This window comes from Setaria italica, chromosome III (genome assembly GCF_000263155.2).
Source record: "Setaria italica strain Yugu1 chromosome III, Setaria_italica_v2.0, whole genome shotgun sequence".
Classification (NCBI taxonomy): domain Eukaryota; kingdom Viridiplantae; phylum Streptophyta; class Magnoliopsida; order Poales; family Poaceae; genus Setaria; species Setaria italica.
Window position 1 is genome coordinate 8,234,958 of NC_028452.1, and position 27,905 is coordinate 8,262,862.

General features: G+C 43.9%; 3 protein-coding genes across 4 annotated transcripts; all 3 read right to left on the minus strand.

Annotated features, from left to right (window-relative positions):
* Positions 1-393: 393 nt before the first annotated feature.
* On the minus strand, positions 394-7,462 carry LOC101761580 (serine/threonine-protein phosphatase 6 regulatory subunit 3). 2 transcript variants are annotated; one of them, XM_004960955.3, is made up of 19 exons: positions 7,098-7,462; positions 6,438-6,541; positions 5,616-5,702; positions 5,446-5,521; positions 5,274-5,348; positions 5,116-5,169; positions 4,585-4,644; positions 4,386-4,502; positions 4,081-4,175; positions 3,762-3,964; positions 3,451-3,548; positions 3,032-3,135; positions 2,784-2,949; positions 2,566-2,688; positions 2,389-2,471; positions 2,131-2,272; positions 1,808-1,837; positions 1,605-1,675; positions 394-1,529 (listed from the first exon to the last, which is right to left on the minus strand). In XM_004960955.3, the coding sequence occupies exons 1-19, from the start codon at positions 7,134-7,136 to the stop codon at positions 968-970; spliced, it is 2,289 nt and encodes a 762-aa protein (XP_004961012.1). In that variant the 5' UTR covers positions 7,137-7,462; the 3' UTR covers positions 394-967. The 2 variants fall into 2 exon arrangements, with proteins under 2 accessions (XP_004961012.1, XP_004961011.1); XM_004960954.3 differs by having other exon boundaries at positions 394-1,532; positions 7,098-7,460.
* A 909-nt stretch (positions 7,463-8,371) lies between these two features.
* On the minus strand, positions 8,372-17,486 carry LOC101762805 (DNA damage-binding protein 1). Its single transcript, XM_004960958.3, has 19 exons — positions 17,286-17,486; positions 16,679-16,727; positions 16,530-16,589; positions 16,362-16,453; positions 16,130-16,181; positions 15,886-15,948; positions 15,716-15,765; positions 15,099-15,174; positions 14,756-14,968; positions 14,540-14,646; positions 14,351-14,459; positions 14,035-14,235; positions 13,738-13,953; positions 13,391-13,501; positions 11,197-11,472; positions 10,837-11,111; positions 9,768-10,119; positions 9,332-9,616; positions 8,372-9,233 (listed from the first exon to the last, which is right to left on the minus strand). The coding sequence occupies exons 1-19, from the start codon at positions 17,387-17,389 to the stop codon at positions 8,652-8,654; spliced, it is 3,273 nt and encodes a 1,090-aa protein (XP_004961015.1). The 5' UTR covers positions 17,390-17,486; the 3' UTR covers positions 8,372-8,651.
* A 1,919-nt stretch (positions 17,487-19,405) lies between these two features.
* Positions 19,406-22,863, minus strand: LOC101763212 (plant cysteine oxidase 2). Its single transcript, XM_004960959.2, has 5 exons — positions 22,268-22,863; positions 20,728-20,846; positions 20,442-20,604; positions 20,091-20,297; positions 19,406-19,963 (listed from the first exon to the last, which is right to left on the minus strand). The coding sequence occupies exons 1-5, from the start codon at positions 22,509-22,511 to the stop codon at positions 19,875-19,877; spliced, it is 822 nt and encodes a 273-aa protein (XP_004961016.1). The 5' UTR covers positions 22,512-22,863; the 3' UTR covers positions 19,406-19,874.
* Between the last annotated feature and the right edge of the window lie 5,042 nt (positions 22,864-27,905).

Here is a 27,905-nt window from a genome sequence, read left to right on the forward strand (position 1 = left end):
ACAATTATTCACCTTTTCTTTGAATGTTCTCTGGCAAAATGTGTATGGAGTTTGGTGCTTCTTGTAGGCCAAGTTCTCCAGATAAATACTGGACTTGAGCTAACAGATTTATACCGCATGGTGAACGGTACAATATGGTGGGTTTTGCAGCCATCTGCTGGTCGCTTTGGAGAACAGCAACAAAACAGCTGTCATTTCAAGATCGGCCTGCATGTATATTTTTTAAAAAAGATCTTTTCTTTTAAGAAATACGAATAGATCCAAGTTAGACGGACCGTTCTAGTCACTTTAGGCCGTAACTTTCATTCTCGATTGGGCTAAAACAATTAGCTCAACGAAAGCACCCAGAGGCCAGAGAGGCTCATTGACACTTTTGGGCTACAAAGCAGTATGGATTATAATGGTATATCCTGAACGATTTAGCCCCAATTTTTGCAGAGAACCAGCTTAGGATGCAAAAAGAAAGGTAGATGTTTCACTTGAACAGGTAACAATTACAGAAATAGCTATTCCCAAATGAACAAAAAAAAGGGATAACGCGGGAAAAACTCGCTGCAAATATTACAGTTCGAGTACCCTAACAAAGGAAATAACCACCGTACCAAAATCAGAACCACCAAATGAATTAATCCCCATCTAACCACCAAACTGACATTGGCAAGAATTAGTTCTCCCACCATTACAGGATAAGAAGTCCATGTGAACTGAGGAAAAAGCTTCTGGGGATGGGGTGGGGCAGTCCGATCATAACAGGGCATGCCCACCTGCGCGAATATGCTCATTCATTCAGTGCCAACCAACTGCACATAGCGTAGCAGCGCCTTTAATTGTACAGCATCCTTGCATTCTGAAGGGTCCTCCGTGGTTCCTGAGCATGTGATGCAAAACAAGGTGACATTGCTCACCTGCAAAAGAATCTGGCTGGCAATACTGCTCAGGTTTGTGATATGATTCCAGCCCATATTCTTCATTCATTTGTTGTGGCAACCTCAACCGTTTTTCCATCATCAACCTCTGCGGGTGAGCCTGATTCATGGGCAATCTCACTACACCCTGATGGGTCAGCAGACTGATTTTCAGTATCAGCAGATTGAGGCAAGGCTCCAGGCAAGGCATTGCCAGGCTCAGAAGAGCTGCAAGGTTCATCCGCTGCTCCCTCTGTACTTGAGGCTTCAGCTGCACTTCCAACTTGTGTGTCAGTCTGGCCATCTTGAACATCCATAGGCCGCTCAGAGGCTTCAGCTTCCTGGGATACATTTTCCTCTTCTGTGCACAACAGTTTCTCATCATTGCGCTCAGCATCTTCTGCTAGTTCCTTGGTCTCCTCAACAGGGCCATTTTCAAGAGACACGCTTTCCAGCTGTGACTCAGTGCCAGGGGCTTCACCAATTAGCACTTCATCAGTTTCCTCCATACTAAGGGTAGTCTCTTCAGAATTCGGGGATGGTGAAGGAACAGAGGCAGCTAAGCGGTCATTGATTCCTCTATCACCATCAAACGTAAACCAGTTTGAATTCGTGAAGAGGGAGCTGCTGCAGAATACAAACTCTATAAGCCACCTCACTTGTACAGAGAACCGTTTAAGTCAAAACAGCAATAATTACCTGTCCTGATCATCCCCCAACCGCAACGAAGATATTACCACTTCAGCTGATTCATCATCAAAGTAGACATCCTGAAACAGATACACAGAATTCAGCTTGCAGAAAATCCATCTCAATCAAACTATTGACCATGTACCGCCTTACATGAACTGTATTTAAGTAAAATAATGAACATATTTACGGAAATAGTATCATTAGCATACCTCATCATCTCGTTCATGGGATCCTTGTGCCTGCAATCATCAAACATGAAATACATTAGACAGAAACGTTCAAAAAAGAAATACATTAGACAGACAGGAGCAGAATCATATTAATGAATATAATATAAGTATATCACAATTATCTGGGAGAATCTCTAGGTTTTAGTTTTCCATCAAATCCATGATCGAAATTTTAAATTGTAAAACAATACCAATAAAGATATCATAGCAGATTCAGGAACTCAACTTAATTATCCTAAATAACAGTTAACAAATTATAGCATGCTACCAAAGAACACAATGCTAAAAACTCAGAAAATCACCTCTTCAATGTCATCGTTGCTATATATCCCATATCGAAATGCCTGACTAAGATTATTTGCAAGTGCTGCCACATCATAGTCTCTGTCTCGGAAGTCGTCATCATCACTATCCCTCCCACGATCGTGTAGAGAAGTTGGACGGCTGCAGCATAAAACATACATAGCCAACAATCAAGAAAGAAACATGCAATTCTCGACAATAAGTGTTTCCGCAATGTACACAGCAACCAGAAAGCTCAGGGTGGGAAAAGAACATACCCACATGCCCAATGGTAAACGTTCTCCACCTCATTGCGTTTGACCAGGACACCTGTCTGCCATTCAGCCCACTCGCTGTTCTCCTATAGAGATAAATTTCATAAATGTAAATGCGTATACAACACAAACAAAAGTGTCAAATTGTTGTGCCAATGATGAAATAGAAACTTGAATTACCTGCAAGTGATTCTGGATCACACTGCTACTATTTCCCAACTGAATGAGCTTATTTGCTATACGAGTTATGTGGCCAATATTCCCAATTCTCGGGGGTTCTTTCCCTTCTGACGGTAATGTTGGCTGCAAATAGAAGATATAATCAAGACTCAGGATCCTATGACAATGTAGCCCAGCAAAGGAGAAACTTAGATGAAAAGAATCCAGGAATAGATTACCCCATTAGAGTCCACTGACAGAGATGATTTTTTTTCTGCGGCAAGGACTTTACCGACAAGGTCACAGTCATTAAGGACATGGTCAATTAGTTGATTTCTTTTAACCTCGAGGCAAGAAACAATAATGTTCTCGACATGATGATGCAAAAAGTTATTATAAGGGTACCTGCAGCACCAGGAAATATATGATTATTTTCCTTTAACAAATGAAAACTGGTAAGCAAAAAAATATGCAGTAGCTCACTTACTGAAAGAACAAATCAATGCAATGCTTTATTGCTGATTGGCTTATTAGCTCCTTCTCAGCAATTTCACTACCAATTGTTAGCAAAACAGAGATGAACTCCACAATCTGAAAGAAACAGAAATAACATTTATTAAACTCAAAATAGAACAGGAAGACGCATTAGAAGAAGGAACAATTAATTGGACCTTCCAAGCCTGGCCTAACTGCAGAGTTATGCAAAGTAAACAGAAGTTAGAGGCCATTCAAGACTCGGGTTTAGTGCGTATCTCACTCAGCACTAAGCAGCATTAATGATTCCATCAAATAACTAGGAGACTAAGAATAATTTATTCTGGGAGAAGAAAAGATCGGCTTAAGATGTGGAGAATTAATCACATATGCTCAAACTAAAAGTAAGAGATTCACAGCATCAGAGCACACCTTCAAACGGTGTTTCCCAAGAGGCGGACGCAAACATCCATACGTAGTAGGCAAAACATTTTCAGAAGAAGTAATGTCCAATAGCTTCAGCAAATCACCTAATATGAGAATACAGGTATACTGGTAAGTTCCCTCAAAAAGGCAATATAGCGTTTCATTAAACATGCCAGTTGCCAGGTGTGCCACCATGCAACATGAATTATGATAAGGATTAAGGAGAATGCATGTGATAGAAAGCATCAGATAACAAGTGAAACAGATAAGTAATATGAGTGACGTTAAATTGATAGAATCAATTAAAGACCACTCACCTAAACTCTCCAGCATACCATCAACTGTCTCTGGACTAGCGGTGACCAGCGTCCCGTGACTTAAGTTACTTCTAAATGCTTGGTATGAGGCTGATGCTAGTCTTTTTGGGTCCAACAAAGATATACACACTGACAGTGAATGAACCAGAACAGATTTTGGTCTTGATTCTTCAAGAGCGTGACGAAACAACCTACCAACAAAACTGATACCAGGAACAAGTCAAGAAAAATGAACATGATGATAGTTGGGACAGGAAGGGATATGATGTTCAAAAGTTACAATTTCTGATAACATAACAAGTTAAACGAGAAGACAAACCTTGGGCTGCATATTTTTGCAGCAAGAGCAGGGGGGGCGCATCGAGTTACTGCAGAAAGGATTTCTGCAGCATTCGCGTGTACTTCAGGGGAGTCCTGTTTGGTAGAAGTAGCATAGATATATGAGTTCTTTACTAGCAAATAGATAGAAAAAATATCAAGCAGATGAATTCTACTGACTACTGAGATAACAAACCAATAGCAACCCTAACCACTGCAAGTCCAAATTGATAATGCCACAGTTAAATATCAAATATGTATGTTGTATAGCACTATGTTACTGAGTGATCAAGAGTCAGTACTTACAGATGAGCTAAATTTATCCACGATCATTTCCAGGACATCTGTATTCTCTAACCATTGCAATGTATCCGCAAAATTCGAGTATATGGTTTCATCAGCACCAATCAATCTCATCAACACCTGTTTTACAGTCAATTTGATGAACAACATCAACCATTGCACTCACCAAACTAGATGGAGAACGAATCCAGTAACGGCCTACCTCCATTATTGAAGTGATACCAATGAGGTCAACAAGCTGGACAACAATGTCTGGATGCTCCTAAAGAGGATAAAAAGAAGAAGAAAAGCAACATAAATTGGAATGTGCACAAATGACTGCATGTTTACAGCATGTATAGGACTTTACACGACTGTCAAAGAAAGGAGACAATTGAATGTATCACAAACACAATGTAGGTAATGAGCAGAACTGAGATTTCGATCATAGAGAAAATAGGAATCCAATATCAATTGATCTTGAATCATCACTTTCAATCATGCACCCATACACAGTCCAGAACAGTAAATATCATGGATTTTCAGTCAGTCAGCAAGGCAAGAAATGCACATGGATAAGAACATAAGCATAACTTGACTTACAGTAAAAACTGTACAGTAGGTTTCTTGGGTTGGTAAAACAGAATATGACCATGCACTCAATGCAGGCAGGTTAAGCTAGAGGTTACCTAGTAGGCTAATAATGAAGACATGGTAGAAACAACTACATTTCTACAAAATAAACCAGTAATACCTGAACATAATTCATAAGAGGAGCAGTCTTCCGTAGCATCAAACATATCACCACCTAAAACAAACAAGTAGCCAAACTGAGCTTCATTTAAAACATTGCAGAGGTCTTGAAGACAAGTTTATCCATGATTAAAGAGGTCAGGTAGAAGAGGAGGGTACCTTACTGAAGTAACCAGCTAGCAAAGTGCTATGTGGATGGTCAGGTTTTACAAATGAGAAAAGTAAATCCATTAACTGTGTCATGTAGCAGAAGGAATGGAGATCATTAAGAGTTCATAAACCTGTGCAGTAAAATATTCCAGAGAAATGTTTTAACAAGTAAATTATTTACCTCAACATCCTCTACCAAGGTTCTCAAGATAATGTCAATTTCACAAGTAAAAATCTCACAAGCAATAAATGGAAACCTACAAGAGGTAGACAAGGGAAGTTCGACAAGGCTCATCAGTGAACTAGTTTAACATATGGCATGGTATTAAACAACAAATATTCATATCATACTTGAAAGATCGTTTCTTCTCTGAATCCTCCGGAACTTCTTCCATGATGTAACGAAGTAACTGCTCCACTTGGGCTTTATCTCGCAAGCTAGATACAGCATTCATACATTTTAGACAGGAGAACAAAACTGCAACCAGGTGAAGCCCAATTGAAAGCTACACAGTATGGTGGCACTTCACACTATTTCTAATCTATAACATATAAGCTACTCTCTTTTTTGGGAATGGAAACAAACAAATATAACTAAAGAAAAGGCAAACTTCAGCTTATATAAACAATTAATTACACCAGACACACATAGTCCACATTAATCAGCAGTTAAAACAACCAACACATATAAAAAGAAACAGAAGCAAACTCAAATAAATGATTGTTAAGCTGAACCTACTCTGCAAACGCTTACAAAATTAAGAAAAGGAGAACGAGTTTAGATGTTTTTTAGAAGATAAAGGAACTAGTCCAGATGCATTCTGCTAAGCTAATTACATACCAAATGCCAGAAGTAAAATGCATAGGGATCTTGAAAGGACACACAATAGTTTGTATGTGCATATGAATTGAAATTACAGCTTCTTCTCAGCTTTGTATGATAGAACCCCATAGGCAGTTCTGATGTGGAAAACAATGGCTGAAAAGGATGGATGCATGTGATGAGATGGCTTTTGCTACCTTATTTATTCAATAAAAAAAGGTTCCTTTGCCTGTAAACTACATTGAGAAACACCTATCAGCAATATGTGCTAGAATCATAAAGCAATAAATGTTCAACAGTAATTTGGATGCTGAAAACTGTAATAGCTTGATGACAGGTCAGGGTCTTACAAATTTATGAGTCGAGTATTCAGTGCTTTGCACTCTTGAATAATCTCATCCTCGTCAAGAAGCTCCTCCAATGTAAAGTTCTCCTTGTCTAGAATTGTATCCACCTGATCAGTAGAGAAACAGGTTAGGCAAGTGAAGTGGAGATGTCCCAGTGTGTGCTGTTCACAAAGGCCTTGTGATGGTAAAGAAGCATGCCAAATGATTAATGCATACCAGCAAACATGCTCAATCCAGAGACACAGTCACTACTAAATGAGTACGGATGAATAAAAGAACACATCCAGAGACACACAGTCACTACTAAACATGCTGCCCTTTCGCTGCTCTAGATTTGTTCGAATTTGTTGTTTCAGGAACGCAAGTTGGGTAATGCAATAACCGAGTATAAATGGGTGCCTATCTTGACACCACAAAAGATACAGCGCGCGGAAGCATGGCGCGCGCACGAGCACAGAGGGGGATAAAATCCCGAGGCAGCAGCAACGAGCCCTAAGCGACGCGGATAAGCAACCGGAAGGGCAGCAGGCAAGACTAGACCCCCACCGGCGATCCGGCTAGCGACACGCTCCCAGCAGGGGCGGCAGATTCAAGCGAAGCATCAACGCAGCGCAGGCGCAGGGGAGGGATGAGACGAGAGGCGCAAGGGAGGAGTGTACTCACGGGCGAGGCCGCGGAGAGGCCGGTCATGCGCCAGAACATGGCGGCGAGGTGGCGGGAGGCGCGGGATCCGCACCAGATCTAGGGTTTGGGCGCTCGCGGAGGGCGAGCCGGCGGCGGTGTCGAGGCCCCCGCGATCGGCGGGGAGGGGCGCGGGCGGATCGAAGGGGTTGCGGCGGTCAGGGGAGCGGGGTGGCGAGGCGTGGGCGCCCGTGTGGGAGGGAGGAGAGAGAGGGGGGAGCCAAGCAAGGCCAAGCGAGGGAGAGAGAGGAGGGGAGGGTGGTGGTGCGTGAAGGAGAGCTTGTGTGGTGTGGTTTTGGGTCGGCGGCTCGATCTGGTCGCAGGCTCTCGCAGCGCAGCGCAGCGCTGCCCCAAACGGGAGGGGAGGCATCTGTGCCGCAGTTTCAAATCAAAAGGGCCTTGGAGCTGGACGGGTCGGAAGGCCCTCTCCCTCGCAATTGCAACTACTCTGTCTGACTGGATGGACTGGGCCTGGACCACCACCATTATCAACTAGTAATGCGCAAGCTCAGTCCCAACTGGCGTCCCTCTTTCGCTCTACGCCTCTACCTCATCCGCTTCCTATGATTGAACACTGCCATCATCTGCCTCTTTTACCGTCCACTAGTGGTAGTTGTATCCACTCCTGACTCACGCCGACCCATCTGGAAACGATTAGTATATGGTGTACAGGCGCCACTATGCCACTATGCTGGAACAATCTCTTTGCACTGTTGCCAGATAATGTTTCAAAAAAAAAAACTGTCGCCAGATTCAATTCAAGGCCGTTACACGAGTCCTCATGTTGCTCCAAGTCCAACACAACACTAGTGTATTGCAGTATCACGGCATGCCTCGGCCTCGGCCTCGGCCTCAGCTTCAGGAAGCTAGTGGGATTGTGAGAAAAAGACTGACAGCTTTCTGCGTCAGAAACCGGTGATGTCACTGGAGCACGAAGAGGATAAGGAAACGGTAACTCACTATGCCTTGGCAGGCTGTCGCTGCTCCATGAAGTAGACGAGGCATCCAAAGTTCAGAGTCCCTGCCCCGCTAGAGTTGCAAGTTTATTACCAGCATCGCCGATTTGCTAATGCAAAGCCTCTAACCTAGTAACATTGGCAACATGACGTGAAAAATTTCCCAGTAAAACATACCAGATTTAATGCAATAAGCCTACAAAAGTTACTGTTACTGCCAATCTGCCATGTATTTGCTACCCGTGTCTAATTAGAGCAGCAAGTACAAAGCGCATATCCTTAGAAGGCTTGTCCAGAGCGTGGCAGAATCAACACAATTTTTTTTTTCACTACTAGTCTTTTGTTTCAGCATTAAAATACAATCTCACCAAACTGCCAGCTGAAGAGTATTTGGGCCACCACCCAACAAAGCAAAGGAAGCTACAACCCCGGGTAAACACTTGCTTGTGTGACCGGCGGCAACAGCATTGCAGGAGGGAACTCCCTGCAATGAAAACGACATGCTACGGCAACAGTACAAAAATACAAGTTACAAGGGATTTACATGCAATTAAGTTGCAGCAAACTTCTATCCATTCATCTAGTGAAGCCTCGTCAACTCCTCCACCCTCTTGGACAGCTCCTCCACAGGAACACCCATAGCCTTAGACACCTCCTCCATCTTGCCCCTGCTAAGGTCAAGGAATGACTCGATCAGGTCACCATCAAGGAAGTTCCGAGCTTCCGCCGTCTTCTTATCATTATGGAACGAACGCCATTGCTCATGACTCAGGTTTCCAACACCCTTTATGAATTTCACAAGAGTGGACTGGAGTTTCTCCAGAAACACGTATTGGTCATGTGGGAGGGAGGCGATGATGCCAATTACCCCATTTATTGTGCCAAAGATGACCGTGGGAATCTGCCCTATCTCTGAGTCCGGAAGGCGCATCACGAGTGAACCATGGCGGAACCTATTCACAAACTCTCCAAGATGGTACTCCCCGACGACCTCCAGCCTGGCCCGTTCATCATCTGTGGCGGCATCACTGTTCTTGCGCACAGTGAATAGGTTATAACTATTTTCTGCCCCGATATAGGCTTCATCATCAAGCATCTCAACTGCAGTCATCCAGTTGGCGTTATAATCCCTAGCACGCTCTTCGATCGCACTTTCCTCGTGCTGCTCAAAAGAAAAACAAATTAGTAATTAGCCCAACAAAGCAACTCAAACAAAAGTCACAAATAATGCAATGTGTCAAGCAAACAGTTAATGGCTACCTTGTAGACCAGCAGGGATATCGATTTCATCAGATCTCCAACCACAATGAAGTCCCCACGGGTTTGAGTATACAAGGCCAGTATGTGCCCATGGTGCCCACACTCAGATTGCAGCTCATGTGAACCATCCTCACGAAGCATCCACTTATATAATTGAATCTTCTGGTTGATAGCAGCCAACAATTTCCCATTGAATGCATTCAGCGAATAAACTGCACCTTTAGTTTCTTTCTCTACGATTAATTGCAACCTTCCATCTTCAACAGCAAATACAAGGATTCGCCCCTACGACAAGATGCATCAATAATATATAAGCATTTTGTGCAAGAGAACTGAATAACAAAATTCAAAGAAATAAGCAGCAAGCAGTAGTAAACTGAATAATCATTGAAAGGGAGAACAGAGCATCAATGAAACATCAGGCTCTCAGACATACCTTTGTTGGTTCATTTTCCTCGGGTAAAACATATGCAGTTCCCACACAGTAATAAACATTATTATCATCCGCAAATGAGCAGCTAATGATTGAGCAGCCACATTCGTATTGATCTAGAGGATATGTAGACAGGAACTCAAAAGTCTGATGATCTAACAGACGAATATAATGAGTCTCACTTTCCTCCATACTAGTCTGGTTGTACTTGAAACTGCAAAATGCTAGTGTCCTTGATTGCTCCTGGTGGCAAATGCGACGTGCTTGTTCATTAAGGGGGATTGTGCGGATATGAAGCTTTTGGATATCATCAATCGTTCCAATGGAGAGTTCACCTTCTTTAGCAATTGCAAGGCTGTGAATTGAAAAAAGAAGGGGTGAGCTGAAGCAAACTTAAGACAGTGATACTGTTTCCGAATAATTACTAAGAGAAACTACAAGAATAGTGACGTGAATGAAGTGTGAGCTCACAGCATCAGGTAGAACGGAACTAGCAACAATCAATAATCAAGCAAACACATTAAAAGATATAACTACCATACTCCCTCCGTCCTAAAAAAACAAGTCATTAACAAGAAGGTAAAATGACCTTGTTTGCCCCTATTTATTAGTCATATTTGGCGCTAATTGACAGCCGCATGCAGATGCACATACCAAATAGGGTAAAACGACTTGTTTTTTGGGACAAATTTGAATCCTAGATTGACTTGTTTTTTGGGATGGAGGGAGTAGGTTATAAAGGATTTCTCTTGTCTAATGTGACTGTTGATGATAAGATTTAAGTACATAACCATTAAAAGGAGGTAGCTTCATAAAGTCAAAAGTATCATCAGATTGTAAGCAAAGCTTATTTTTTTAAAAAAATGCTACTGCTAGTATAAATTTAAAAACCAACTTTGTCAAGAACATGTTCCACACATTCAAAAAACTGCACAAAGATCTGATGGCTATGCAAAATGGCTTGTAGGAAAACGTCTCGACCGAATAGACACATATTCACAAGTACATAGAGGAGCTAGTGAACTCAAAGATTAAGTAATTTCATGCCACAAAATCTAGAGTGAGAAAGAACCTGTCTGGAAAAGCGGCTGTATTGAAAGGGCACATATGATTAACTTCTTTCAAATTGACATTGCTATAGAGAAGCTTCTTATTGCTGCTATAGATGACCGTTGGCCTATCTGATGAAGCAAACACGTGGGTGGTACCCTTTGATGAGAATGTACGAAGGCTGATTGGTTGGGTCCCGAGGGAAACCTTCTTTCTATCAGTCAGTTCACCAGTACTTGCATTCAGCAGAAAACTGAACAGGTTACCATCTCCAAGAGCACAAAGTAAATACGAAACCTGAAAACAGAAGCATGTATATGTTACTTGGAAGTCGCCATTTTTGCTTTCAATGGACCTTAGGAAAGTGAGGTCAAGAGCATACCCCCTCCAAGGTGCACAGCAGAACAGACCGAGGAACAATTTCTCCACCCAAATTCTCCTTCCTTATTAATTCAAGATCTGGAAGTGAAAATATTCTAACACTTATATCTGTCCACATCCCAACGGCAGCTAGGGAACTATACTGTGGATTCTCCCCAATTGGGTTCAAATCAAGACAAGAAATCTCATGTTCTAGCTGTGCATGTTTCACTTCAACAAGCTTAGAATCCCTAATTTCTAGGTAAACAAGATGGCCACCACCTGTTGCCAACAGAACCTGCAACACATTTGTGCAATCAAAAAATATTATGTGAAAATAAATAGAGTTGGCATCCAATAATTCAAATACATTTGTACTTAGGACATTCAAGTAATATTTCTAAACATTATGGCTGCTGATGATAATGTCTGCACAAATCAAAGCAATAGGTGAAGTGAACTGATACTGCAATATCCGGGATCAACTACATAAAGTTGTTAATTTCAGGCACCATTTGGCTAACACCCCGTTTGGATGTAGATACTGTAGTCCAGAATTTGGAATTGGTATTTGGTGCCATCAATATCGCTGTTTGGATGATCTGAGAATTGGAATTGGAAACTTACTTCAATACCAAGGGGTATTCGGCCTACTGCTGCAGTCCATCACACGATACCGAGCCCTTCCCCTCCGCATTAGCTGGAATCGCCCTCCCAGCTCTCTCCCGTATCTCTCTCCCTCTCGCATCTCTCCTCTTCTCCGTCTCTCGCATCTCTCCCCCAACGCGGAGCTCTGGCGGAGGGCAGGGCGCAGCTCAGGCGGACGGGTCCGGTGCTGTATCTTCAGCAGGTAACGAGAAAAGCTCGGGGCGAAGGTGAACTGGGTACGTCTGCAAAGGCTCCGACGGGGAGGGAATCGAAGCGCGGCGGCGGCGCAGAGGAGGACGGGGAGCAGGCCATGACAGTGGCAGGAAGGAACTCCGTGCTGAGGCTCGGATGCCTAGCCCCCTCCATCTCCCACCTCTCCAAGCCACACGCCACCCAAATCGAGCTTGTGCCTCTCCCATGTCAATGCAAATCAAACTCAAGCTTGGCAGATCGAGCTCGAATTGCATCTGCCCTCCAAACTGCCGGCATGGAGGACATAGGCCAAGGTCTAATCGCATCTCCCCCTTTTCTGATCTGAACTCTGCCTCCCTCTCTGCATGCTGATCTGCAGGGGCGCTGCCACTCTCCTCACCGTGGGCAGCGGCAGGAGCTCCGTGACTTGACTTGCCGGCCAAGGACGGGGTGACTCGTCAGCGAAGGACGGGGCGACGCGACGAACTTGACCGGGTGGAGGCTTGGGCGGGGGAGATGGGATACACGGCCAAGTTTCGATTCATTTGCACATCCAAACAGAAATTGAATTGAACTGCTCAGGATTCCAAAAGACATTGCAATTGTCATCCAAACAACAGAATTCGAATTGTGTCTTTCAATATCATGGCTGGTTTGGTATTGAACCCAATTCAATACCAAGCCCTCCAATATCGACATCCAAACGCACCCTAACAGTTTTTCAATTCCGATTTCCTTTCCGGATTTGGGCTAGCAATTACCTTGAGCATCATTTTTGGATCCATAACAACAAAACTTTACTCAGTTCAATAAAGATTCTCTTCAGTTGAACCATAACAATTAGCAATCGCGCACTGACCCTCAGACTCAAGGAAAAAAAACAAAAGAAAACTAGGAATACCAGTTTACAGGTTCCAAACGAAGGCAAAAATTAAAGTCATATATGGATCACAATTAATACTAAAAAAGGACAGTATTATTGTGATTGCAAGTGCACAACAAACAATTTTTTATAAGCTCAGCTTTGTCTGTAGTCAATGGTTCTCACGCTTAAACCTGTTCTCTTCTGGATTATTTAGGGTAATTTTAGAGTTGATGCATGTCAGAATGTGCATTGACAAAAAGGCAATAGGGCACTAAAGCAGAAAAACACCCCCAAAATCTGTATTACTACACATCTAACGATCAGAACATATTTGGCAACATATCATTACTTGCTAGGGGAAAAAAGGAAAGACAACTTCCCAAGAATAGAAAGAACAAGGGGAATATCAATTAAGTGACACAGGTAAGTGTGACTGGTTGTATCACTGTTTTATGTGATTGACCCCCATTCAAATTTCCAAAGAAAACACAGCAATCCAAAAGCAAAGCACCTGACTGGCATTAGCTGAGGCAACATTGACTGAAAATCCTGCTGGTGCATTCCATTGATCCACTAGCTCCTGAGAGGTACAACTGACTAACCGAACAGAATTAGCAGTAACCTGCCATTCAAAGCAAAGGTAAAGTGTTAATAGTTGATCTTGTACCACATAACTGCTAACATGATGAATAATGATATTCAAGAAACTAATTGGCAGACATACCAAAAAAAAGAACTTGCTTTTTTTCTTTAAAACACCGACTACTCATCTTTTACCATAACACTATAATGTTTTGCTAGTCTGCTACTATGCCAAATGCAAGGAAAAGCTGATAAGATTATCATTAGAAGAGGCACCTGTATAAGAAGATCATTGATCACATTTTGACAAAACAGGGTCTGGGTTTGTGCATCAAACCCCTCTATCTCAGTTTCTTCTAGTTCATCTTCCATGTTCATCGCCAAGAACCGTGTCTCACTTATAAAGCTCACAACTAGGTACATGTCGTAAGGATCATTGAAAGAAGATTTCAATGACCATAATCCCTTGATACCTTGGAGCTCTACTGAAGCCTAATGAAGCAAGAGACAATAAACAACTCAACTTCTCTATATTAAAAAGTTTGCCATAACAAACTAGTCTTAACTGAATACCTGCTCATTAATCCCTATACCATTGCGAACCACACGAAGGGAACCATCTTTAAATGCCCCAGAACAAGTAACCACCTGACCCTGACCCTGCCTATCAAGGTCAACCACGCAGAAGTCCACAATAGGTCCAAGATTCACATAACGTTCCAGAACTTCAACAAATGAACCACTTGCATCAGCTTGGAGGTTCAGCTTTACCAGCTGTAGGAAAAATAGAATGATTATGACATATTCCAAGACCAATATAAAGGATATCATGTGTGCTTTTTTCATCTAACATGGAGGAATGGAAAGGGCTAGAAAGCATTTGACCTACCTGTGAATCGCCAAATCGTGAACCAACATAAACAACACCATTATCAAGATATGAAATTGATGATGCAATTGAAGTCTCTCCCAAGTACTCTACTTTCAAACCAGTAACCCTAAAATAAAGACAAAAGGTGAAACAGAATACTTGTTAGGTAAGAGCCTTTTAGTTTCCAAACAATATGCAAGCTGTTACCTTTCTCGTTCATGGGTAAGGACAAGTAAATGCAGAGTTCCTGTATTATCGCCGAGCAAATATCGAGAACCATCTGGGTCAACCCGTCCATAAGCTCTTATGATGGACTAGCAAGAAATTAAACCAGGAACAAAGAATTAGACAGTGTAGACGTGATACCTACCAACAATGAAGTTGGCACCAAAAAAAATTGAAAAGATGTAGTGAAGAGGTTACTTGTTTTATTGGTATAGCTTTAAATGTAGCATTGGCATTGCAGTAAACTATTGTCTCCTCGCCAATAATTATGACGCCACCAAGTGGAGCTGGTACAGGTATTAACAAACCGGCACCATTGTCTAAGTTATTCTGGGACCAAGGACCCTCAACAAAATCTTTGTCCTTCAGTGCAACTTCATATGTCTTCACATGCCTCGCGTCTTTATTATCCTGAAGTATAGCACAGAGCACGCAAATTATAAAAGCTACAACCATAAATCATAACAAACGCAGTTCAAATGTTCAAAACTATATTGTTTCCAAAGGAGAAGTCAGAAGTCATAAAGAAGTTCAAACAAACCTGGTAGAGGACAACAATAGTAGGTTTAACACAACCATGCAGAAACTTGATGTCCAGTACTTGAAGTTCTTCGAGTCTATCATAACAAAATGCTAACTATAAGGGAGTCTGAATAACATTAACACTAACTATTAGGCAATATACTCAAAATATCAGAGTCCATATACATTTGGATAAAGTTAATCACCAATAATGAAAAATTAAGATTTGTGATGAGCTTCCCAAACAAATGAATGTTGCTAACATAGTAACATAGCTCATGGTTGATAGCAAGAGACAAACGGTAAAGCATTAGTATGCTCTCGAGATGCCATGAGAAATTATGTGCTTCAATTTGATCGACAAACAAGCAAAGACATAATAACAAAATAAACACAACAATTTTATGCTAATGAATAGAAGAATTGAAAAATCAAAACAAGGTTCGACCATGTGCACATTATGGTTCTCTAACAAAATTCTGTAAAGGTTGCAACAACACATGGACAAATAGTGAGTATGCACACGTGCTTCAATATTTCTAATTATAGACCACAACCACAACAATTTCCAGATCACATAAATATTCTTCTCAATTCTCAGCAAATAAAAACAGTTAGAAATTTCCACACTCATACCTGATATTGAAAGCTTCCTTCAGCTGTCCTTTGTTGTCAAATGGTATAACCTGACAAGGAAGGATAGTCAAAGGAAATAAGAGATCCATATTGGATATGTATAAGTACAATTTGGTAATAAATGACGAATCAGAAATTCACAAACCTAATGAAGTAGACAGTATGCTTACCTTAAATAAGCCGTCATAGAGGTGAAGACCAATAAGTCTACAGTCAGGGTCGATAATTCCAATCTACACAATAAACAAAAGGCCAGTTGTTAGTATTACTGTGTCCAGGTAAAATATTGCTCTCCCTCTATACATGCAAAAGTCTGTAAAATGATGGATAACTGAAAGTTCAAGTCAAAGGAAAATTTCTATGCTGTTCCAACAAGCCAATACAAGGGGTTGAAACTGAAAAAGATGACTGCACCTGTCCATTGTCAGTAGGACGGCCAATGCGATCAGAAACATCACCCATTGCTCTACATAAACAGAAAAAACATTATTCATCCATACAAAAATAGGCAGCTGCAGTGTTTCAACTTTCAACATATGTTATTGAGTGGCAATATGCTTTTGCCCTATGGACAAATTAAGTGGGACTTGCGACCTCAATCATTGCTTTATAAAGTTAAAAAAAAAAGGAAAGTCAATGCCCAAACCTGGTGAGGAGCTCTGATTTTTCTGTGTCCCATTGCAGAACACAGAATTTGTACCTCTCCGTAGCAATGAAAAGAAAATCCTGAGTCTCATTCTGAGGAGCAGAAACAATAGAAGATTAATTTAAAGACTTCACAATGACAAAATATCAACTGTTATAGCTAGCTTACATGAGGCCGGAAGAGCTCAATTGTTGCGATCCTTCCGTATATAGGTACATCAAGCATAGGCTGCTAGGAAAACAAAATCGTTATGGTCTCATGGTTGCAGACTATGATGCAAAATACTTCATCAAATGTCAATGCTATAAACCACTGACCTGAAGGCCCTGAGGAGTAAGCAAATGGATCTCGATGCGGGTACATTTCCTGAAAGGTTGGTACACGTAAGCTTTAGCAAAGGATTTAACAGGCATTTAACTTGCACTCTTGCAGCAGTTGAAAGAGTTTCGTGGTGACATCATAGAATGTATCACTAGGCAGCAAATTCACCACAAACGGCCATAGAACATCTGACATTTCGTCAATTGTAGTTTGATTTCATCATGCCGTTTTGTATTACTAAACCTGTTCAACATCCTAGTAGGGTTTAACTGTGCTAATGTCAGATCCCACATAACTAGGGGGCAAACCCAATTAGTCCTCCCAAAAAAGAAAAATATGGAGGGAATCAGACGCGTTCGCTTTCCCTGTCTCGTCCCGCGCAGAAATAAATCTGGAACAGTCCAGACGAATTCGAGGAAATCACGCATTGCAGAGTGTTCCAGCTCAGGGCAAACCCTAGGCCGCCTCCCACCTCCAACCCAAAACCCTAAGAGACGCCGCCCTGGGCCTAATCCGAATGGCTTGGCCATTCCGAAGGATTAGAACCATGGCTGAGAGGGAGAAGACGGGGGAAGGGGGGTGGGGATTAATTAGCGCGCTTACGCGATGATGAGGTTGAGCTGGTTGGGGCTGGTGAAGTTGCCGACGCAGGAGTGGCTGACGCTGGTCGGCTTGTGCGCCGTGACCACGTAGTTCCACACGCTCATCTCCGCCGCCGCCGCCGCCGGGGGCAGTGGGCTCTGGAAGGTCGGGGAAGGAGGCGGTGGTGGTCAGAGAGGGACGAGGTGTCGCTCGGGAAGGTCGCGCTCGCGCAGCTTCTTTTCTAGCGCGGCGGAGCTGTGCCGGACGTCGTCGGCCCACAGGCCCGGGTATCTCATAGTTGGGCTGGGCTGCTTTCCTTATCCGTACGATCATCCCTGTTTAGTACTTGGCTTGCAATGTTAGGCCCAGCCATTTCATCGTTGGGCCGGTGCCTTAATATTAATCCTGTTTCGTTTGGAAATATCGTCTCAAAAAAATGGCTTTGGAAGTCTAAGTACCCCTCCATTCCAAGATGTAAGTCGTTTTGGGGTTTTCTAGGTGCATACCTATATTTATGTCTAGATACATTTTATGTACCTAGAAAAGCCAAAACGACATACATGTTGGACCGGAGTATCAAGAAAAATATATGGCTTTGGCTGGGCAATCAATTTCACAGAGCCACTCTTTAAGTCTGTAACCGTGTAACACGTGTATGCTCTCTAGTAACCAAATTATTTGCAAAACTAAAGTTGGAAGAAATTTATCTCAATGGATATGTATAGCAATTTTGACGTTCCACCATTTATGTGGCATGGTTTGCTAGCTCCATTCTCTGGCAGAGACAGCGTTAAAGCGAACCGATGAACATGTTACCTTCGTCACAGACATAGAGAATGGCATTCATCGCTCTAGAGAGCGGCATGTGGGAATGGCCTGATAAGCTCAGGTAACATTGGTGATGGCAAAGCGGAGGCCGCTTTATTGAAACACCGCGCATAACATTTTCATCTCACACGGCTCCCCACTCGGATCTCCGAATTGCTATGCATTGATCAATCTCCACCGCATAGCAACGGGTGAAGATTTTGCGAAGAGAAAAGGGTCAATCTCCACATGCCTTCGCTTTCCCTGTCTCATTCTATGCAGAAAACATTTGGATCCTTGAGCAAGGCTTGCCTTGCCCAGCCCAGCAAGAATCTACGGGAGATCTCAAAGTTTGGTTGACGGGCAAGCAGTCTTAGGGCTCGTGCTGTCAAGACAAAATCCTTGCTAGCTCTAGAGAGCCAGTTCGGCTCGGTCTGCCTGGCGAGGAGAGGCTTGCCCTTGCTGGCAAGGCGAGGCAAAGCTTTGCCTCTAAACCAAACTGACCCAAAAGGAATGAAAAAGAGCAAGCAAGCACAGACATAATTTTCTCCGGTGAGCTTCTATGACAATAAGAAGAAATCTTTCTTCGTAAGTCTCGGTATCAATCCCATTGCCCTCTCATTCTTCGAGAATAAGAAGGGGCCTCAAACTCCTCCGACAAAGGTTCGGGTTCAGGGTTAGGATTGGAGATTTGTAGTATGTTTCCACCTCCTTTTCTTTTTCTGATGCATATGTTAAGGGTGATCTGATTCTCTGTTGAATCCCTGTTGAATCCAGCAGGAGCTCTGCCAAACAATTTTCAAAGAGAAGTGACAGTTTCCAGAGAGAAGTGATTCTCTAAAATGAACTAAGAGGTTGGCAGTTGAAAAAAAATAGCTTTTTTTAATTCTGTGAAATGATTCTCCATCCTGATTTTAAAAATTTATGGTAGCAAATCAAAGAGAATCACTTCCAACCGTAGAATCACTTTTCTCCGAGAATCAGCTCCCATGGAGAATCAGAATCAGCCATAGAGCTGCCAAACAGACCGGTCAATTCCAAATGGATGCTGGTGCGAAGAACCAAAAATGGCCTCAGCTTGCCATGCCACCCGTGCATGCCAAATGTTGCCAGCATTCGACACAGGACAAGTACAGTACAATAACAAATAATGTTGCCAGCTAGTCCTCCGTCCGCTTGGACCTCCCAGCCACTGTCGCAGCTCCCAGTTTACAGGTCTGGAGTCTCGGCTATATCCACATCCTTTTGTGCACCAAGACAGCGCACGGCTCAACTGCAACGTGCAAAAAGGCTCGCAGTTTGCATACTAGTAGACGCAGAGCAAAGGGCAGTCATGCAAGGATATAACATGAGACATTTTCTTTGTTCAACAAGGAAACAGAAGATGCGCCCCTGAAACATGAAAAGCAGGTGAAGCTACCCTCCCCTGCTCAACAAACCAAGCAAACGACCCACTAATTCGGTCCATGATCATTTCAAAAAGGAACACCTGCGTACATTTCTGCCTACAGGGAAACAAAAAAATGATCATGGCCCAAAAACCCCAAATTCGAATTGCGCTATTAGACCACTCTGGTAGCATAAGAGAAGCAGAGTCATCCCAACCCACAAGAGATTGTTTTGTTTCAACCCAGACGAAATAAAGTCAAATAAATGTCAAGTTTCCTAGCCTGCGCAACCGGCCCGGCCCAGTCTTTCCAGTACCCACTGTTGTTTGTCTTCACGGCTACAGATATCTACACCAAGCTAGCGGTATTTGCTTCATCCTCTTCCAGTGTCGCCACAATGCCATGCCAGTAATGCCTAGATGCTAAACTTCCGCGGCATCTGTGTACCTTTCATCTCGAAATTGGTAGGAACCTCTTTAAGCCAAGAATACTGTTCATCTCCACCTGAAATCACAGGACATTTTTCTCAGCTACTAGATTAAAGACCAATAATAATACTCTTTGGTTTGAATGGCATCCTAGATCCTACACCTACAGCAGATTAGTTGCAAAAAGAAAGGAAGAAACTCACCACATGAACTCAAGAACGGTGATTCATCATAGTATGAGCAATCCCTTCCATCATCACGGTCATAAGGGGGGCCCAGCACATCCAGCACGGCACAAGGGGTCAACGCAGTAAAACAGTGCAAATTCCCTCCATTCTCAGGGTACAGAACTACGGTCTCAGCTGAAGCGTCGAAAACAGCATCAGTATTTACCTTGGCCAAACGAGCTCCTGTGGTTAGGACAAGAAACAAATCACAAAGTGTTATTGACATCATTAATTTCCTGAAAGTGGCTAATGAAAAAAAGGCATAAGCATTTCCCTGAAAAGCTGAAAGTTCATCATTCAAAGAAATAAAGAAAAAGAACAACTAACCATCTGAGTTCTCAAGTGCATTATCATTGCTATCTGGCGAACTTTTAGCCCAGTCATATGACTTCAGGTGCATGGAACCAAATAGTATCTTGCTAAATACTGTCATCCCAGGATGGTTGTGAAGGGGAATAACTGCTGATTTCGGTAAGCAGAAGATACCAAACTGCACAAACCATTCGAAGCTTCAGCAAGAGGCATTTGCTAGCAAGTTATTTAAGAAAGTTTCGCACGCATTTTTCTTTTAAGTACCAAAAAGTAATACACAAAAGTGGAGAAGTTAAATTACCGAAAACTTGGGGCAATCATAGAAATGCAGATAACTAACTCGAGGGGGGCCTCTAGAATCAGCATGCTTGAAGTACGTCATGTTAGAGTCTACCCCAACATCCTGTGGTTTTAAATCATCTGCAACCAAAGGTGTAACGATTAGACAAATGTATCTCGTTATTAAGATATCAAGTAACAAAGGATAGTGCCGTGCATACAGATGCTTGTGCAAGATTACCAAGAAAAAGCTAAAAGCCACGAGAATTTCCATTAGATTTTAAAGAACAGCAGTGGATGTTAATAGTCAGCAACACAGCATTAGAGGTGATGCTTCAATTTCACAAGCAATCCAGTGAAAAATGATAGCGTTTTATGTTCAACATTATGGATACAAACACTGTAGTCCGAACGATGAAAAAAGGACATGCTGTACATCCAGGTGCAAACAAAAGACTACCAAGAAAAAACTCAAAAGCGCGTGGCAAAAGAAATCTGCATTAGGTCTAGAAGAACAGCAGCAAAAGCAATAGCCAGCAGCATAGCATTAGCAGTGAGTGATGCTTCCATTTCACAAGCCATCAGGTGTAACATGATGCTCTATCAAAAACATTTCAAGGCACAAGCACTGTAGTCCGTACACCGACAAAAAGGTCAAATGCTGGGAGATTTACAATTTAAGCCACGTAAGGAGTAGCATTGTAGTAGTTGCTTCATGTTAGCACTTGCCTACTCTCTACCATCACTGATACTGAGGATATGGGTGGGAGTGGTCCATGGTCGAGCTAGCCCCCACAACGACAACTATCTGTCTAATTAAACAGGTGTACTGCAAATTGCAAGCTTTAGGTTCCCAGCAAACTTAACAACCCTTTGTCAGGCTGAGTATAAGCCTCCTCCGATAGTTGCCTATGAGCTAGGTCATAGAATATTTTCTCATATTTTAATAGAAGAGAGAAGAGCTGTCTCTTGATCGAGAGATAGTCTCGTACACGGACTTCAAAATTACGTGGGGATGACATGTGGGATCATTCATATTATGAGCTACACGCTAAAAGCCAGATTATTGGAAGGGTTATCTCCTAAAGTGCTTAGAGCTAGGTAATAGCTCGTACCATTGGAGGAGGCCTAATAGTTAAATATCGCTCTCCCAGGGGCACTGTTGCAATGACACGGGATGGCAAACATGCCGTTACATGCATAGCAAAAGCACGGGTCACAACGTGGACCGAACCAAGGTATGGCACCCAGTCCCAGGCCCAGGACCTTTACCTTATCATGCCAAAAATGGATGCTTCACGAGATGAAATGAAAGGAACGAGAACGATGCCTCAAACAGTAAAAATGTTCATCCCTGTGATCCACCCATCGATACAGTTATCGTCGCTGTCTCTACATCCTGAGCACGAGGGACATGTACGAGTCCTGTACAGGACTAAAGGACGCGCACATGTAACCGAGGCAGTAGAGTTTCTCTTCATGAACAAGCATCAAATCGCACGGCACAGAGACAGCAGCTTTTACTCTACTGATGAAGAAGGGAGGCGAGGCGCGATACGTACTGAGGAGGCCCGAGAGGCGCGCCACGGCGTCCGGCGGCGGCACAAAACCCGGCGAGGAGCCCGCGAAGACCTCCTTGCTGGTGTCGAACAGCCTCTGCATCGGCGACAGGGAAGACGTGGCCTTCTTCTGGCGGCGGCGGAACTTCTTGGACGAGGCGCGGCCCTTGTCGGCGACGGCGGTGGGCGAGAGCTCCACCCTGGCCCTGGGCTCCGCCACCTTGCTCCCTCCGACCTGAACCGGCATGGCAGGGCGAGACCGCGCGGTCAGGAGCCCCTGGCGACGCCGCAGCGGGATCTTGCCTCAAGGCGCGGCGGCAGGACGGGCCGGAACAGGCGAGACAGGGTCCGGCGGCGCGGTGGCGAACTGGGCGAAGGGATCGACGGGGGTGGGTATATATATCCTAAATCGGGAGGAGGGAGTGGATTGCTGATATTTCGATCCATGGGGGGCGGGGGTCTGCAGTAGAAGTAGAGGGAGGGAGGCAAAGGCAGCCAAACCGCGGTGCGGGGAAGCGGGCGAGGGACGAAGCCAAAACCGGGGGCGACGACGGGAGGAAGGAGGAGACCAGACCGCCCTTCCTGTGGGCTGAATCCCATACTGCCTCCGGTTCCGGTTTACCCCCTCTCTCTCTCCTCCTCTCTTAAATAGTTTATCCCTCCCTCCAATCCAAATCCGCTCTCTCTCTCTCTCCAAATCCGCTCCCGCTTTCTCTCTCTAGGTGTGTACTCTGCTTCGAAGGTTTGGTGGCTTGTTTGCCAGGTCACCCTATCTATACTGTGCTAGGCCAAATTAAACAACGTGGACCTGCGTGCCACCGTGGAGGGGTTCTTGTTCTTGTCCACCACGTCCCTCGTCCTAGGTTTTGTCCATTTTTTATACATTTTATAAACACGGTAAATATTTAAACACTTGCACAACATATGTAGTTAAGTGGCAAGAGCGCAAGAAAGAAAGACCAAAACTACTACTTTTAGAATAGGAAAACTGTGCTGCATGCATGTTAGTAAGTTGAACGTCTCAATGATCTAGAGGTAAACCAATCAAGTAGTCTGTTGATAAATTATTGTCTTCCTATCTCGGGTCATGATACAAAATTTAGGTAACCACCACAATAAAACACCAACAATAAAAATAATAAAACTATCACTACGGCGTGCATACTACAACGGTAGGCATGACGAAGCTTCCAAAGAGGGTAACAACAGCCCGGATGCTGCCACCACTAACCGGAGAATGAACCCATGGTTTTGCAATGGAAATCCAGGCGGACCTAAACCAGAAGACAATAGCAATAAAACAACTGCACAACAACTTTCAAACGACAAAACCACCACTACAGGCCTGCAACAGCAAACGAACATCATCATGCATGCCGCCCATAGCAGTAAGCAAGGGGTGGTTCCACACACGGCGAAGCTTCTAGCGAGGATAACAATTGCACATACCATCAACCCGTCTGGAACCCCGCCCATGGTTTTTCAATCGAATTCCATGCGGATCCAAACCGGTAGTATAAAACAACCACCGTAGCCACTTACAAACAACAAAACCACCACTTTGTAGATCTGCAGTGCATGCCGCCCACGGCAACAAGCAAGGATGTGATTCCTCATGGCAAAACTTCTAATAAGGGTAACGGCCACGTATACCACCATCGCCTACTGAAAACCCGCCCATGGTTTTTCGATCAAAACTTAGGTGGGCCCAAACCAGGCGGCAATAGTAATAAAGCAATTGCCGCAGCAACTTACAAACGACAAAACCACCATTGCAGGCCTGCAAGTGCATGCCATCCACGGCAACACGCAAGGGTGTGGTTCCTCACCAGGGCCGAGCCCATGCATGTGCAAGAGGTTCAATGGAACAGGGCCCCCGAAATTGGAGGGGGCCACCAACCTGCTGACTTCTATAGGGTATAGCCGTATGCCCGTATAGGCCCTGGACCCTGGTGGCCTGGTTCTAGCCTTCTAGGCGGTAGGCGCAACGCCGCGCAGGTGTCAGACTGCCAGGTCGTAGACTCTCAGGAGTCCATCCGTCGCGCGTGACGCGTCGCCCGTCGGTCGCGTCAGACGTGCAGTGTGCAGTCATGTCTGCATGTCGCTGGTGGCGCACTGGCACAACACGTTTCACCGTGTCGACTCCGGTGCAGTGCGCTGTGTGTGGCCCTGCTTCCTTTAATCCTTTTCCGCTTTTCACCGATCGCCAATTCGCCGGTTAGGGTCCCGTCGTGCTGGCGGTGCGCAGCGCGTTCGCGGCGTCAGGTCGTCGGGAATCAGCATCGGCACTAGTGCAACTGTAGAAGACTTCCTTTTCACCGATCGATCTGTCAATTGTGATCGATCGCTCCAGGTATACTAATCTGGTTCAGTTAATTTTCAATATTTTAATCAATGTTGATGGGTGATGACTAATATAATATTGATCCATTTAGGTGTTCAGTTATCTTTGTTCTAGTTCTGGATTATCTAGTGTTCCAATCCAAGATTGTAGTCATGTCTTCTGCAAACCAGTCTAGAAAGTATGAATCTGGTTAAAAAAACGTAAGAAAAAACAAAGAATAGTGGATTTAACTCAATCTCAAAAGAGTGCTATGGATAAATTTGTTAGAAAAGAGTCACAAGAATGAAGCAATTCAATTAAAGATTATGAAAGCAAAAGTCGAGTAAGTACGGTTTTTAATATATCTTATTGTGATATATATCATATATTTTATTTATAGTCCTATTTTTTTTGGGAGGTGGGGTCTCATTTTAGAGTTTAGTACAGGATCTCGATTTTTACCGGCTCGGCCCTGTTCCTCACGACGAAGCTTAAGAGCAATAAAACAAACCGCCGCAACAACTTACAAACGGTAAACCACGGCTGCACATCAGCAAACGAACATCATGACGCATGCCACCCATAGCAGCGAGCAAAGGGGTGGATGTTTCCTCACGGCGAAGCGGTTAAGATGCCGCCACTGTCTATAGAGAACCCATCCATGTATTTTCAATTGAAACCCAAGCGAACCCAGACCAGGAAGCAACAGCAATAAAACGAGCATAGCAGAACAACTTACCATCAAAACCACTACTGCAGGCCTGCAGCGGCAAAAGAACGTCACCATGCATGCCGTCCACATGAGCAAGAGGGTGTGAGTGTTTCCTCACAACAAAGCTTCTAGTGAGGATAACGGCCACAAGTGCCATCACCGTCCACCGATATTCAGCCTATGTTTTTTTGAATGGAAATCCATGAAAAATAGTTTCATTTTTATATTATAAATAATGTAGAGCGCGTTTTAAATCACATGCCGCTAATTTAGGGTCACAACTGTGTGAAGTAGAAGTATGTGTAAGAATCTCTTCGGTCTCGTTACTAGGTTCTCTTTGAAACTAGTCGTGTGGACGTTCATGACGACGGGATACCCTCACGTGGACGTACGTGCGGAGCGTCGTCCATGTCTGCTGTCTTTGGAAAACACAAGCTGTGTAGCCTGTCAGCGTGGACGGAGTTTGCGGCATGAAATCGGAAAAACCCATCGCCATCCGATGACGTGGAATCGAGCTTGGAGAGGCATCACATTTGGTCATTGGGTCAGCTTGCGGCGGGCGCACCAATTGTTCAGGGAACCGGAGACTCGTAGTCGTAGTCTCGTAGAGCTGATCATCAGTACGTTGTCGACGACGGCACGGCTCCCAACTGGATCGAGTACACAAATCCACTTGAAAACTACTGCTGGTACGGTAGAATACCAGCAGCCACGGGTAGAAAAGTTGGTAGACTTTTGGGGGCGGAACCGAGAGCAGAACTCTACCGCGCCCTTTCCTGTGGGCGATGGGTGTAGTGCATTGCACGCAAGGCGTATACGCCCGCCCGGCCGGCCGGCCCAATAGGACGAATCACGAAAGGATCTACGTCATCTCTCGTTCTCGTAGCTTAGCCTATACGTGCCATTTGTAAAATCGCAGGTAGCTAGTGCATGCACACGCGGCGCCGCAGGGCCTCTACCTACCTTTGCGTCGTCAAAAGTATCGGACGACGGCCCGTCGATCCGCCGACCTGAGCTTTTTCTATACGCACACCACGCGTGTACGTGGTGGTCGTTTGCAGGTCGTCGTGCACGGTATGGCACCAGCCACACCAGGGGGCCGGGTTCTCTCTCTGCCCATGGATCGGATCGGAAGAAGTTTTAATTTTGGGTGACCCTCGCTTGAGAGATGCATGCGATGCTTGCACGTATGGTTCAGCATGGGGTGGGTGGGTAGGCATGTAGCCGAACGAGGATGTGCTTCGTTCTTGTCTCGCCCGGCCTGCAGGTTATATTATTTTATCCTACTCCTAGGATGCTCGCATGGCCAAGCGCGAGATATATATATTCCTTCTTTTCATGACCAACTGACCATCCATGTATGTATCCGCACCCATCGATAATAATGTTCGAATAGTTTGTAGCAGTAGGTTTTCACGCGACGTAAATATATACTCGTTCTAAAATGTAGGACGTTGGATCAAATTTTATTCTAAGTTCGAGTTTATAAAAATAATTATATTTAGAATATCAATAAATTCACTATCAAAATATTTTGACAATGGATTGTATGCAACTAATTTGATGCTTGTAGATGATCGATGGTGGCTTCTTGAATTTTTTTTTCTTTAACTTTGTCAAAATTAGAGAAGTTTCACTTAACACTGAATGAAAACACCTTACATTTTGCAATGGAGGAAATACTATACATCGTGAGTATGTAATTTAAAGGTAGCAGGGTATATAAGGCGTTTGACCCATCCAACACCAACAGAATATGAAGGGATGGATGCAAAGAGTAAGATGCACATCACTAAAACTCATAGCGCAAGCCTTTCTTATATATCTCCCTTTAGTATAAATCAATCATTCATACTATATATGTATATGTGATATGTACATGTACGCTCTTATAATATTGTTACGCTCTTATAATATTGTCACATAGTATTACACAACACACATGCCAATATTAGGGTTTGTCAAACTTCTCCCATTACAGTAGTTTTTTTGCCAGCCTCCACCTCCCAAAATTTCATAGGGCTTTTAACGAGCAAAGAAAGAATTCTCAAATTAGCTAGTAGAGAAGAGAATAGCGGAGCAGCCCAAGCAACCTAGGCTCCAGACCCAACTCCATGACTCCAGTCCTCACCCGATCAGGTCGCAACTCTCCCTGCGTATGAACATTCTCACGCTAGCGCAGTCTCGCCACAACGTTGCTTCGCTTTGTCATATCTGGATCCGGCTACGGGCTACCACTTCCCTTGACGCTTCCCTCCATCTTGCGCTTGCTCCATCCGCGACGACGAAGCCGACAACGCCGGCGAGGTAAGCACACGCACAATTCTCCTCAAGATGAACTTTCCTCACTCCTTACTGCGAGGTTTGATTGCTTCTCAATATCTGTTCCGATTTGCTTGGCTTCACACTTGATTTGTGAGTTTTGATTTGAATTAGTAGTCGCGACTAGACCGGAGCAAAATGCGGGCTAGGTTGGGCTCGGGCTGGCAAAAGCCTGGAATGTTTTGGGCCTAAAAACGTGACCAAGCCCCGCCCACTAACATCTTTCGGGGTGATCATTTCTGGCTTTTTTCGGACCGGGCCGCCCACTCTTTTTTAAGTTGAAA